The following is a 14,106-nucleotide window of genomic DNA, read 5'->3' on the forward strand; positions in this document are numbered from 1 at the left end:
TGCAGGAAGGAACAGCACAGCCAAGTGGTCCGATTTCCTAGAACGGGGGCCGGAGCGATAAGCATCTCCGATGGTGAAATAGCAGCAATTGATCATCTGGTGCTGCAGGACACGTACTGGTGGTAGATTGGGAGTGATTTCTTCAAATTGGCTTTGTTGAAGTCTACGACTATGATAGGAAAGACATCTGGTGTTTGTTAATGTGCAACTCCTCCAATGCTAGTTGAATGTCTGCCTGAGATGGGGTGCTGCAGTCATGTTGATGGAGGTGAATTGCCTCAGGAGGTAGAAGGGGCAGTATTACACTTCCAGGTGTTTGAGGTGCAAAAAGTAGCAGTTGGACAGGCCCCACAAGTTTGAGCACCACTAAGAGCTTACCATGAGGGAGATGCCACCACCCCTCCTTTCCTCACTGCCTCCATTCTGTGCATGTGATGAATGGAGAAACCTTCGAGCTGGAGGGCTGAGTCTTGGGTGCTGGGAGAGATCTAAGTTGGGGAATCCCCTGCGATCAGGAATTGCCTTTCAATCACCAGCTCCATTACCATTGGGAGATCTCATTTATATCGACTAGCAGCTCGTCAGTTACAGCACTAATTTGTGCTGTTTCTTTTATCCAGAATAGTAGTTCTTAGAATAAACAAATTTAGAAATGCAAGTTAACTCACCATGAGCAATGTTATTTATCAAAGGACAAACTACTGGTTCCATTTTGGATTACAAAAATGATCAACATAATAGAATAAAATAACTTTATTATACTATCCATTGCAAAAATGATCTTGCACATTTGAGTATATCATTGATCTGGCCTAACTAATTCCTATGTAAGTACATTGTGGGACGTGGGAGACAAAAACATCACTTGGCACTTGAAGGCTTGGTAACCAAAGATCACTGACTTGATGATTTTTGCATTTCAGTTTAGTACAATGCCTAGAGCCTCAGCTGAGGTTGGCTGTTCATCCTTAAAAGACTAAATCTTCAAAGTGTGCAGATGTGCTGAGGAAGAGTTAGCTCTGTGTCTATGCTTATGGACCAGTTATATGACCAGCTCTGTAAGACATTGCCTTGTCCTTAACTTGAACATCATCTCCTTCCATTTCCTCCAAATGGATCTCTTCACAGTTCAGGTTTTTCTTTGCAAAACACACTGCACATTTTAGCCTTGGCACTGTTAGCAGTTGGTTTACTGTCACTACCATCGCCATGCTATGCTGACTCCGTTGTCCTCAGCAAACATTTAGTCGTTTTGGCTATCAAAATCTTAACTTCTCGCAACATCCAAGACTCAAATGACACGTCAACAAATTCATACATTTCATTAAAAAATCTTTATATGTGACCTATAACTCATATCTGATATTACATGCCGACTCTGAACGACATTAGGACTAATGAGGTTCCCGTCCCCAGCAATTCTGGAACATGGTGACCTCGAACTTTGCCAGCATTTGTGTCGCCCAAAATAGATTTTGCATGTTTCGAGCATCTACACTCTCTCTAGTCCAATGTCCTACAGATGGCTGCCAGACTCAAATGACTGTGACATCACTCTTGCAACCTGCACGTTTGTAATGCACAATGCTGATTCCACTCTATCAATAACAACCACTACTTTAGGTATGGGTTGCTTCTTTTTGGGTGCTCTCTTCCTGATTTACAGCCAGGATTTGTGCATCCTGAACCTGTTGCATGTCAAGACATATACGCCTTAAATTTTCCATGGCCTGTTTTTAACAGCTAGTCCGGTTTTATCCATCACTTTGAGGATACAAAATGCTCGAGTAATTCAGCGGGCCTGGCAGCATATCTGGAGAACATAGATAGGTGATGGTTCAACTCTTCAATACTTGCTTACCTACTTTCCTTGTTGCCTACCCAATTTTGACCATCTATGGCACAAGATAGGTGCCATCAATGTGTTCATCCCAGCATATCCTTGCGAGCAGCAACCATGTAACCAGTGGGTGCTAATCTTTCCTGCATCTCTTCCATTCATCACATCCCACCCCGTGCTGGCCCTGTGTATCCCACCCCAGTTCAACTTTCATTTCTATATTCATATGTGAAGAAAATCTATTACCCAGAAGCTTATTATGGATAATTGCAATGACCTGGCTGAAGAGTGGTATCAGCATCCTAAATGAAACCCTGTTTCATTATACCTACCACACTTGCCTCATCTAGACCACAATGGCAGTATCTCTCCAATGAATATATCACTTTCTTTCTATTATCTTTGCCATCTTCTCACCTTTCACTTTTTCTACCTTTTAACACTGCACTTAGAATCCTAATTTTCCACCATCCACCTGTAGATCATATTTACTTTTCATCAATGGACGGACCTTTATTGCTTTCCTGACTAATCTCTAATTAAGGCAACCACCATCTAAAACTTGCAATCTCTTTCCTCATTGCTCACTTTATACTGTCTTCCCTTAACAATACTTAATATGAGCTTCCCCAACCCCTTTACACCAATGACAACAAATGCATATCATAGAGTCATAGAGCGCAGAAACAGGCCCTTCAGCCCAACTTGCCCACACCAACCAACGCATCTGATTTACACTAATTCCACATGCCTGCATTTGGTTCATATCCCTCTAAACCTATCCTATCGATGTACCTGTCCAAATATTTCTTAAACATTGCCATGCTGTCGGACTAAGACTTCCCCCCTCTCACTTGCGCATGGCTTCCTCACTAACCACCCACAAACAGTCAAAATGGGCCCACACTGCTCCTCCACCCTCACACTTAGCGCTGGTTCTCCACAGGGCTGTGTGCTGAATCCACTCCTCTTTGCTCCTTGCACTTACGACTGTACTTCCATCCACTCCACAAACTCAATTATTAAATTCGCGGATGACACTACAGTGGTCGGACTCGTATCAGGAGACAATAGACAATTGGTGCAGAGGTAGGTCATTCGGCCCTTCGAGCTAGCACTGTCATTCAATGTGATCATGGCTGATCATCCCCAATCAGTACCCCGTTCCTGCCTTCTCCCCATATCCCCTAACTCCGCTATCTTTAAGAGTACTATCTAGCTCTCTCGTGAAAGCATCCAGAGAACCTGCCTCCACCGCCCTCTGAGGCAGAGAATTCCACAGACGCGCAACTCTCTGTGAAAAAGTGTTTCCTCGTCTTCGTTCTAAATGGCTTACCCCTTATTCTTAAACTGTGGCCCCTGGTTCTGGACTCCCCCAACATCGGGAACATGTTTCCTGCCTCTAGCGTGTCCAAACCCTTAACAATCTTATATGTTTCAATAAGATCCCCCCTCTAAACCTTCTAAACTCCAGAGTGTACAAGCCCAGCCGCTCCATTCTCTCAGCATATGACAGTCCTGCCATCCCGGAAATTAACCTTGTAAACCTACGCTGCACTCCCTCAATAGCAAGAATGCCCTTCCTCAAATTAGGGGACCAAAACTGCACACAATACTCCAGGTGTGGTCTCAGTAGGGCTCTGTACAACGGCAGAAGGACCTCTTTGCCCCTATACTCGACTCCTCTTGTTATAAAGGCCAACATGCCATTCGCTTTCTTCACTGCCTGCTGTACCCGCATGCTTACTTTCATAGACTGATGAACAAGGACCCCCAGATCCCATTGTACTTCCTCTTTTCACAAATTGACGCCATTTAGATAGTAATCTGCCTTCCTGTTTTTGATACCAAAGTGGATAACCTCACATTTATCCACATTAAACTTCATCTGCCATGCATCCGCCCACTCCTCCAACCTGTCCAAGTCACCCTGCATTCTCATAGCATTCTCCTCACAGTTCACACTGCCACCCAGCGTTGTGTCATCTGCAAATTTGCTAATGTTACTTTGAATCCCTTCATCCAAATCATTGATGTATATTGTAAATAGCTGCGGTCACAGCACCAAGTCTTGCGGTACCCCACTAGTCATTGCCTGCCATTCTGAAAGGGACCCGTTAATCCCTATTCTTTGTCTCCTGTCTGCCAACCACTTCTCTATCCATGTCAGCACTCTATCCCCAATACCATGTGCCCTAGGCTATATTTAATTGATGTGGGGCGGCGATCGGACCTGGATGTCACCTGTCATATGAGTAATAACTTTCTTTCAGGGACACTCTGAAAGAGGGGTTCCATGTCAGCACGAGGCAATACCATTGGCTTTGTAGCCCACTAATCTCCTACGTGGGGACCTTATTAAATGCTTTCTGAAAGTCCAGGTACACTACATCCACTGGCTCTCCCTTGTCCATTTTCCTAGTTACATCTTCAGAAAATTCCAGAAGATTAGTCAAGCATGATTTCCCCTTCGTAAATCCATGCTGACTCGGACCGATCCTGTACTGCTAATGTGCGGCTTTATAATTGACTCCAGCATCTTCCCCACCACCGATGTCAGGCCAACTGGTCTATAATTCCCTGTTTTCTCTCCCCTCCTTTCTTAAAAAGTGGGATAACATTAGCTAGCCTCCAATCCACAGGAATTGATCCCGAGTCTATAGAACATTGGAAAATTATCACCAATGCATCCATGATTTATAGAGCCTCTTCCTTAAGTACCCTGGGATGCAGACCATCAGGCCCTGGGGATTTATCAGCCTTCAGTCCCATCAGTCTACCCAACACCATTTCCTGCCTAATGTTGATTTCCTTCAGTTCCTCCCTCTTCTGGCCACTACTATATCAGGAAGATTGTTTGTGTCCTTAGTGAAGACGGATCCAAAGTACCTGTTCAACCTCCTGCCCTCTGGTAGGTGGTAAAGGTGCGTCAAAAGCCGGACAAACAGACTCAAGAACAGTTTCTTTCCCTGGGCCATTAGAACTCAAATATCCACACGACATGAGAATGCTGTCATCCATTCCACTATAAATCAGACCACTCACATATATTTCTTCTTTTTTTAAATTCTTTTAAAGTATTTATTAAATATCAAAGTGTGATATTCTCCCAGTGCAATGTTCTATCTAGGTGTGATAATTATAATTTATCTACTATTTTAAGCAGTTAAATAATGTATTGAATGTATTGGATGTGTTTTTGTCTTGTTTGGACTTGTTTGGGTTGCCCTGATCAGGAGTAGCTCTCCTAATTTTGTTGTATTTCTAAGTACAATGACAATAAAGCTTATTATTATTATTATTATTATTATTATTATTATTATTATTACCTGCCTCAGCTACGTCTTCTGCCAGCTCGTTCCATACACCCACCTCTGTGTGGAAAAAGTTACCCCTCAGGTTCCATTAAATCGTTCCCCCTCTACCTTAAACCAATGTTCCTTGGTTCTCAATTTTTGGGCTCTCTGGGCAAGAGACTGTGTGTCTACCCGATCTATTCCTCTCATGATTTTGTACACCTCTATGTGATTACCCCTCATCCTCCTGCGCTCTAAGGAATAGAGTCCAAGCCTGCTCAACCTCTACCTATAGCTCAGGCCCTCAGGTCCTGGCAACATGCTTGATAATCTCTTTCCCATAACAGTGCCGAGAACTGAACACAATACTCTAAATGCGGCCTCACCAACATTTTAAATATGCAAGACACAAAAAGCTGGAGTTACTGAGTGGGTCAGACAGCATCTCTGGAGAAAAGGAATAGATGGCGTATAGGGTCGAGACCCTTCTTCAGGCTGCAAATAACTGTAACATGACTTGTCAACTTCTATGCTCATAGACACATATTACTTACACAAACTGTTGCCCACTACTTTCCCTAATATCAATCCAATTATCTGGTCTTGGGAAAAGTTTCACAGCCACACTTTTAAATTACCATTCGCCTAGGTTCTCACATCACTATTTTGTACAACATTTTTTGCAGCTAAAATTTAAAAGTAGAGGTTGACAGTATGGTTGTGCCAATTAAAGCATTGGTTTCTTGTCCTGATTTCGTGGGCGTATTTCACAGTCTCATTCCATTAAAATCAAGGATTTTTTTCTTCAATGGGTTTGGTGGACGTGACTTTCCAATTAATGCCATAACCTGGTCATTCCATGGAAAGGGTTGCTGTATTCCATGCTTTAAAAAACAAATCAGTGGTGGAATAACTCAGCCAGTCAGGCAGCATCCCTGGAAGACGTGAATATTCTCTCTCAAGTCCTGGCAATATCCCCTTAAATCTTCTCAGCACTCTCTTCCAGCTGGAACTATCATGCAAACCAAGACAGAACACCTATTCCAATAATGGACAGAGAATATGCTCCTGCAATCAGGATTGAGTGCTTTGTTATCATCTTGGAGGGTCACACCAGTTCTGGTGATTTAAAGAGAGGTTGGGCTGCAAGTTTCATCCAGTCCTCAAATCAAATAAATCAAACACTGCCATCGTTAATTCTTAAAGCTTTTCATATGCTTCGTTCTTAAAGGTTTTCAGATTACACTTAATAAAAATCCAGAACCCAAGTACAGCACATTGGTATTATGATAGCAGCCTTTACAAAACCTGGTTCTGAGAAACAAGACAAACTTTTCTCACAATAGAGGTGAAATTATCTTTACTAAAAAATTACTTAAAATAACAACTCAAATCTCGTTCAAGTTGGGCGTTAATGCAGTTTAAATTGTAATGTAGGCAATGAAGAGGTATGCAGTATGAAAAGCCACTCAGTGGCTAAAGATGATTGAAAAAATACATTGTTAGATAAGCAGCAGCAAACAGTAAATGTTAATCCTCAATTATATATTCCATTGAGAAACAAAGAGTCCACAAGAAGGATAATCTCGATTTCTAAGGAAACAACAAATTGGAACTTAAAGCATACAATATTGAAGATTAGTGACAGGCTAAAATAATGGGAACATTTTTGACACCAGCAAAAGATAACCAAAAATAACAAACAGGATGAAAATAGAGAGTAAGCTAGCACTCTGCTTTATCTAATCCTTTCAACAGTCTTGGATGTAGGCAGTCAAGTCCAAGGAACAGGTCTACTTTTAGTTCCATTAGTTTTCTTCTTCTATTATTGAGACACTTCCACCATGATAGTCAATATTTCCCTTTAATTCTCTAACCTCATCCTTTAAGGCAAAGATCTCCAAACTATGGCCCGCAGGCCACATCCAGCCCGCCATGAGATTTTATCCGGCCCGCAGCAAACTCTTAGCACTGGGCTCCCCCGGGTCCTAAAGTCTGGCGACTCAGAGAATTTGTAGCGTGTTTGCAGCATTTGTTCTCCACACAAGAGTTTTGTTTTCTTCGGAACGGATCTTTGGAGGAATGGATTCAAACCGAATTCCCAGTTCCAGGTGGGAGCCCGTTGTGCTCAGGCTCGGTCTCTCTCCCTGTAGAATACATAGATCATTCCTGTCTCAGTCGCCGCCAGACCCTTCCCTCACCTCTCTCTCAGGTACATCATGTCTGTAACGGTGCTGCTTCCTGCCCTCGTTCACCGCTTTAATGCTTCATCTCCCTCACTGCCAGCTTCCAACCAGCTCCCACTTTCCTCTGCTCAAGCCACAAATATTCCCTTTGCTTTCTCGCCGTCTCTATCTCCGATTCAGAGAAAACGCGAGTGGCCAAAGTCCATTCCAAGCCCACGGACGCCATCAGCTTCCTTGTCTATTCACTACCCATCATCGGAACTGGAATATTCGAGTCCCTATAGCAAAACTGACATTTCTTTCCTTCTATAGTTATACAGGGCCCTAGTGCGACCACACCTGGAGTATTGTGTGCAGTTTTGGTCTCCAAATTTGAGGAAGGACATTCTTGCTATTGAGGGAGTGCAGCGCAGGTTCACAAGGTTAATTCCCGGGATGGCGGGAATGTCGTATGTTGATAGAATGGAATGGCTGTGCTTGTATACTCTGGAATTTAGAAGGATGAGAGGGAACCTTATTGAAACATATAAGATTATTAAGGGTTTGGACACGCTAGAAGCAGGAAACATGTTCCCAATGTTGAGGGAGTCCAGAACCAGAGGCCACAGTTTAAGAATAAGAGTTAAGCCATTTAGAACGTAGATGAGGAAAATCTTTTTCACACAGAGGGTTTTGAATCTGTGGAATTCTCTTAAAGATAGCGGATTCAGGGGATATGGGGAGAAGGCAGGAACGGGGTACTGATTGTGGATGATCAGTCATGATCACAGTGAATGATGGTGCTGGCTCGATGGGCCGAATGGCCTACTCCTGCATCTATTGTCTTTATTTTTTCCTACGGCTCACAAAAATGTGCCAAATATATAATGTGGCCCTCATGCTAAAAGGTTTGGAGACCCCTGCTCTAAGGGACTAACATTTGCCATATCTACTCTTTTTATACACTTGTGGATGCTCTTATTGATTTTTGCATTTTGTGCAAGTTTCATTATCTATTTTCATCCTGTTTATTATTCTTGGTCATATTTTGCTGATGTTTAAAATGTTCCCATTATTTTGGCATACCACTAATCTTCAACTTTGTATGCTTTTTCCCCCCCGATTTGTTGTTTGCTCAGCAATCTGTTCTTCTTATGAAGTCTTTATTTGTCAATGGAACATACCTTTGAGGATTCTTAAGTACTTGTCACTGCTATGTAATTTAATGTATTTTTCAGTCAGCGAGTCCCACAGATTCTGTATCGCTCCATGACAAATCTATAGTGGTATAACTGAGACCAGGAACTTGCCCCATAGGAAAATAATATGTATAGTTCTGGGTCTACAAACTATAGCTTGCCTCAGGAGTATTCTGAGCAAACCTTTTGATGGAATTGTGGCTCTTTATGAGATTACTGACACAATCCACAAAGAAGCATACCCATAAACATCCTGAAAGCACTCCACCTACCTCTCTGTGGAGTCAGAATTCGCTATCTGGATCAGATGCTCACTGCTACTAGCTGACCGGTAAAGGCTTCTCCGGGAATGCTTCCTGCGGGGCTGTTCTCTTTCTTGAACCTCTTCCTGCTCCAAAGTTTCACTTTCCTCGTATGGGTATGCGACTAAGTTAATGTAACCATCACGACCTCCTTCGAAACATACTGACACAACACCTGGACAGGAAGAACATTGGTATTTACGAGACTAGCAAATTGGCTTTGAGTGAATGTTGTCTCCCAATTTGCTTGAGAAAGCTATTGCAAAGTAAGTACATGCATGTATTTGTAGCATCAGATGTTCCCCACTATTAAATAAAATCACAAATAGTAATCACAGAAATTTGAAAAGAAAAATGTTATTAAACACTTAATAGGCCAATCAGCACTGAAAACTGAAATGGACAATCAGTGTGACGCTGCACGCTTTGCCTCCCTCTTAAGCTTACAAGCAGCTATCTTTCCCTGTTTGATTAATGAGGGAAATCTATAATGAGTGCTGGGTACATGGTCAGTGTTCATAATATAAAATACAAGGTGCTTCAAAGATTGCTCCCTAGATTACCAAAGCTTTCTAAGCTGGTCCACAATTAAAAAAAATGTTCTTACCTGTCCAAACTGGGTGATTGGTGAAAAAAGTGTAATATTAATAAATTACAGAAGTTTGAGGTCATTTGATTTAATACTATATATTCTCATGGAATGCAGACATTGCAGGCAAGGACATGGTTTTGATTGAGTGACGTCTTAGAGGGAAACTCGAGGAGTTAGTGGTGGACTTTAGGAGGAGAGGAACACCCGTCTCCAACAATGGTGTGGATGTGCAGTTTACCAGGGAGTACAAATACCTTGGAGTGTACCTGGAAAGTAAACTGGACCGATCCAGGAACGCTGAGGCCCTGTACAAGAAGGGACAGAGCCGGCTGAACTTTTTGAGACGGCTCCCTTCCTTCTATGTCTGCAGTAAGTTGCTGCAGATGTTCTACCAGTGCCATCTTCTTCGCTGCCATGTGCCAGGGCAGCGGGGCGAAGGCTGGGGACGGGAATAGGATCAGGAAACTCATCAGGAAGGCTGGCTCCATTCTGGGGCATTCATGGAAGGTGGTCTTGGAGGGGGGATGCTCCTCAAACTGAAGAACATCCTGGACAATGCAGCTCACCCCCTCCATGACACATTGGTCAACCTGAGGAGTACCTTCAGCAACAGACTGGTTCCACCAAGATGAAGGACAGAACGCCAGAGGGGATCCTTCTTCCATGTGGCTATCAAACTGTACAACTCCTCCCCCTTCTGTCGTGAAGTAGACGGTGACTGAGGCTGACTTCCCGCCCCCTCCCTCCCTCTTTCCCCAATCCTTCCCACTCATCACTTTAATTTCTTGTTTCATGTATTTTGGTTTTATGACTGTTGGCAGATCAATTTCGTACCCGAGATAAATAAAGTTCTATCGTATCATAAGTTAGTAATAGCTGTGTAATTGTAGCTCTTGCCTTTCATGGCACCCAAAGTCACAAATTGAGAGCTGTCAAAGTACCCTTGGTGAATGACTATGGTGCATTATGTGTTTGCCATAAACAGCAAATATGGCTGATCAGCATGGAGAATGTGAATGAATAGAATGGCACATGGGGGGGGGGGGGGGGGGGGGGGGGGGGTCAAACAGGTTGCGTTGCCTGGATGACATTGAGCTTGTGTGTCATCACAGCTGCACTCTCTCAGACAAGGTACATTACGTTATCACACAGATTTGCATTTTTTTTTAAATGGAAAAACTTTAAGGAAATATCCTGCTGTAGTGCATACATGGCTAACCAATTTTAATGATAGATTTTGCAGAGGATATTGAATGAATCTGCTTTTAAATGTCAAGGAGAGAAGATTTAATGGTGCTTTATATCTCACGTGTGCAACTGCAGAGTTAAATTCTTCTTGCATATTTATACATGTAAACGTTGCCATGTTTTGAGGCCATTTCCAAAGTCCGATCCGCCCTTGTGTGTTCAGTCTACTGAAGCAGTTCCCGATCCAGGTAAGCCACAGCCTTCCCGTCTTCAACTGGATCAGACCGCGAACAGACGTCTCTCTCCTCACCTGACCAACTGTGTATCCCGGGGCCGCCTCCAGCATCCAACGTCAAAAGTGCTGGAAGTATGACCCTGGTTCACCCTCCTACCAGCTCTTGCTCCCAGTGTTCCATGTCTCCAGCGACTCCCTCTCCGGTTCCGCAGCACAAGCCTTCGGGGTCTCCGGACGGGTTCCTGGTTCCCTGGTCCGCCGATCTTTCAGGTTCTCCGGGCGTGTTCCCAATTCCGCAGCCTGTCAATCCTTCGGGATTTCCGGGAGAGTTCCCGGTTCCTCAGCCCGCTGAGCCTTCAGCTGGGTTCTCAGTTCCAAGGCACCTCGGAAAAGCCTCTGCCACGCAGCACCTCAGGAAGGCCTCACTGTTACTGGGTATTGCAAAGCAATATGTGGCATGAACTAACCAGGCATTAGCTGATAATGGTTAGGGCCTTACCTGACAGTCATGGATAGCTGCATGATTTGAAGAATTACAGTTTTATTAATAATCAGCCCCAAGCACAATAAGAAATATCATTGTATATACAAGGCTTCAGTAGTCACAGGCAGATCTGGTCTGAAGAGGTCGTGATATTCATCCAGGCAACTCATAAAATTAGTGACATAAACAGCTACTTTAGGTCATAGAGTCATACGACACAGAAACAGGCCCTTTGGCCCAGCTTGCCCATGGCTACCACGATTTCCCATCTACACTAGTCTCACCTGCTTGCATTTGGAATATATCCGTCTAAACTTTTCATATCCAGGTATGTATACAAATATCTTTTAAATGTTATTATAGTACCTGCCTAAACTACCTCCTTTGGCAGTTTGTTCAATACACCCAACACCGTCTGGGTGGAAATAGTCGCTCCTCAGGTTCTCAACAAGTCTCACCTTAAACCTATGTCCTCTAATTCTCGATTCCTCTGGGTAAACGACTGTACATTCACCTTATCCATTTCCCCAACATTCCATAAACCCTAATGCAATTCAGATTTTACACAAGCCGGAATCGCGTAGAGTACTATTGTACAAGTGTTAATTTACTTATGCAAATCGGAGAGATGTTCTGTGCCTTCAGTGATCAGCCCTTCAGTTCCATATCTACAAGTTCACAATTTACGAGCAGTATGCATAGTTCAATTGGGGTAATTACACATTAGTTCCAGAATTGCACGCTGAAGGTTCATTTTCCACAGGCACTACTAGCAACGTAGCAGCAACTGTGTTGATTTCCATCCCTTGCCCAAATTAATTCAGAGATCTGAAGAAGGGGCTCGACCCGAAACATCACCTATCCATGTTCTCAAGGGATGCTGCCCGACCCACTGAGTTACTACATCACTGTGCATTCTTTGTTTTGAAATGTCATATCTGCTATTTCTTTGTAGAACTGTCCACTGACCGGGGTGGTTTTAAATGGTTTGTGATCCTAATTTGACAACAGTGCCAGCTAACCAATTTATCACAATCAATGGGGTTCTTGTCTCACTTCTCGCTCAAACTGCAAGTCAATACTGCTAGTCTAAAGCTCGCCATCTCAGCAGCATCCAGCTATGACTCAGCAACAGCTAATAACTCAAAACCTTGCCACAAATGGGTCATCTTTTGTTTTGCTTGTTCCCAAATTGATGGAGAGCAAACTCCCCTTCTTTCACACCGCGTTAATAAATCAGAAGTGTTAAAACTGTGCTTAGGGCGGCTAATAATGGGACAGTGACCAGTCTTTATCACTCTCCCAGCAACTTAAACTCCTGGAGTGGCAGCTGCCTATAAAAATTAAATCATAAAGTGCTGGAGTAACCTCCGTGTCCTCCTGAGATGTTGCCTGACCTGCTGAGTTACTCCAGCACTTTGCATCTTACGGGGAATGCAGTTACTTGTAAACTTGAGTGCCGTCTCATTGTTGGAGCACTTCTGCAGCATGCTACCTTCTGGGCAAGCACCGCCACCATTGCCACCTTGAGTTCCATCTTATCATTGAGGCACTTATTATGCCGTGTGGTCTTCTAGGTAAGCATTGCCGTCATGGCCGGCTTGTTTCTACCGCCTGTCTTGCAATCGTTTAGTCACAAGGAACCTCAGATATAAACTCGAGTGATCGTAGTGTTGTGGAAATTACAATCTGTCTTGATTCCACTAGGGACAGAATACAGAATTGTTTACTCGAGTGCAAGTTTACATAAGTCGAGGAGTGTCCGTAGTCCTAGCGTGCCTAATATCTCCTGATAGCTCAACCCTCAAATCCAAGCACCATCCTCATAGATCTTTATTGCACTTGATCCAGCTTCTATCCTTCTTAAAGCAGGATGACCCAAACTGATCAAACCCCAAATGCAGCCCCCCCAACGTCTTGCGCAACTGTAAATAACGTCCCAACGTCTATACTCAATATGTAGGAACGGCAAATGCTGGTTTACACCGAAGAAACACAAAATGCTGGAGATCTCAACCCGAAACATCACCTATTCCTTCTATCCAGAGATGCTGCCTGTTCCGCTGAGTTTCTCCAGCATTTTGTGCCAATCGTCTATACTCAATAACCTGACTGATGAAGGCCAATGTACTGAAAGCCTTCTTCACTACCCCATCTACCTCTAACGCCACTTTCAGGGAACTATGTGCCTCCTCGAAATCTCTCTGCGCTACAACATTGCCTTGGGCCTTGCCATTCATTGCATATATCTTGTCCTGCTTTGACTTCCCAAAATCCAACACTTCACATTTATCTATATTAAACTCCATTAAGCATACCTCAGCCGTCTTATCCAATTGATGTAGATCCTGCTGTAATTTTTACTAACCAACGTTAGATAGAGCTCTTAAAGATAGCGGAGTCAAGGGGTATGAGAAGGCAGGAACAGGGTACTGATTGGGGATGATCAGCCATGATCACAGTGAATGGCGGTCCTAACTTGAAGGGCCAAAAGGCCTACTCCTGCACCTATTGTCTATTGTCATCTTCGCTATCCACAATCCAATCCAAATTATTGTCATCTGCAAAGCTTACCAATCATGCCGTCTACATTCTCATCCAAATCTTTGACATAAACTGTAAACAGCATGGGCCAGCACCAATCTCTGTGACATACCACTAGTCACAGCCCTCCAGTCAGATTCATTGGACACAATCGTTCACATACAAAACCATGCTGACTATCCCTAATCAGCTCCTACCTATCCAAAAGCATATACATCTTATCCCTCAGAACACACTCCAGTAACTTGCCTACCACAGATG

At 43.5% G+C, this 14,106-nt stretch overlaps 1 protein-coding gene across 3 annotated transcripts in view; it reads right to left on the reverse strand.

The window, feature by feature from the left end:
• The window catches only part of ip6k1 (inositol hexakisphosphate kinase 1), a 62,464-nt gene that overhangs the window by 19,729 nt on the left and 28,629 nt on the right, over positions 1–14,106 (reverse strand). For 2 of the 3 annotated variants that reach the window (XM_055647844.1, XM_055647845.1), the window contains one exon: positions 8,773–8,977. The exons of the other annotated variant lie outside the window; for it this stretch is intronic. In XM_055647844.1, coding sequence (XP_055503819.1) covers positions 8,773–8,977 — 205 coding nt within the window. The remainder of the gene's footprint in view (positions 1–8,772; positions 8,978–14,106) is intronic. 3 annotated transcript variants of the gene reach the window in all.

Source organism: Leucoraja erinacea, chromosome 16 (assembly GCF_028641065.1).
Source record: "Leucoraja erinacea ecotype New England chromosome 16, Leri_hhj_1, whole genome shotgun sequence".
Classification (NCBI taxonomy): domain Eukaryota; kingdom Metazoa; phylum Chordata; class Chondrichthyes; order Rajiformes; family Rajidae; genus Leucoraja; species Leucoraja erinaceus.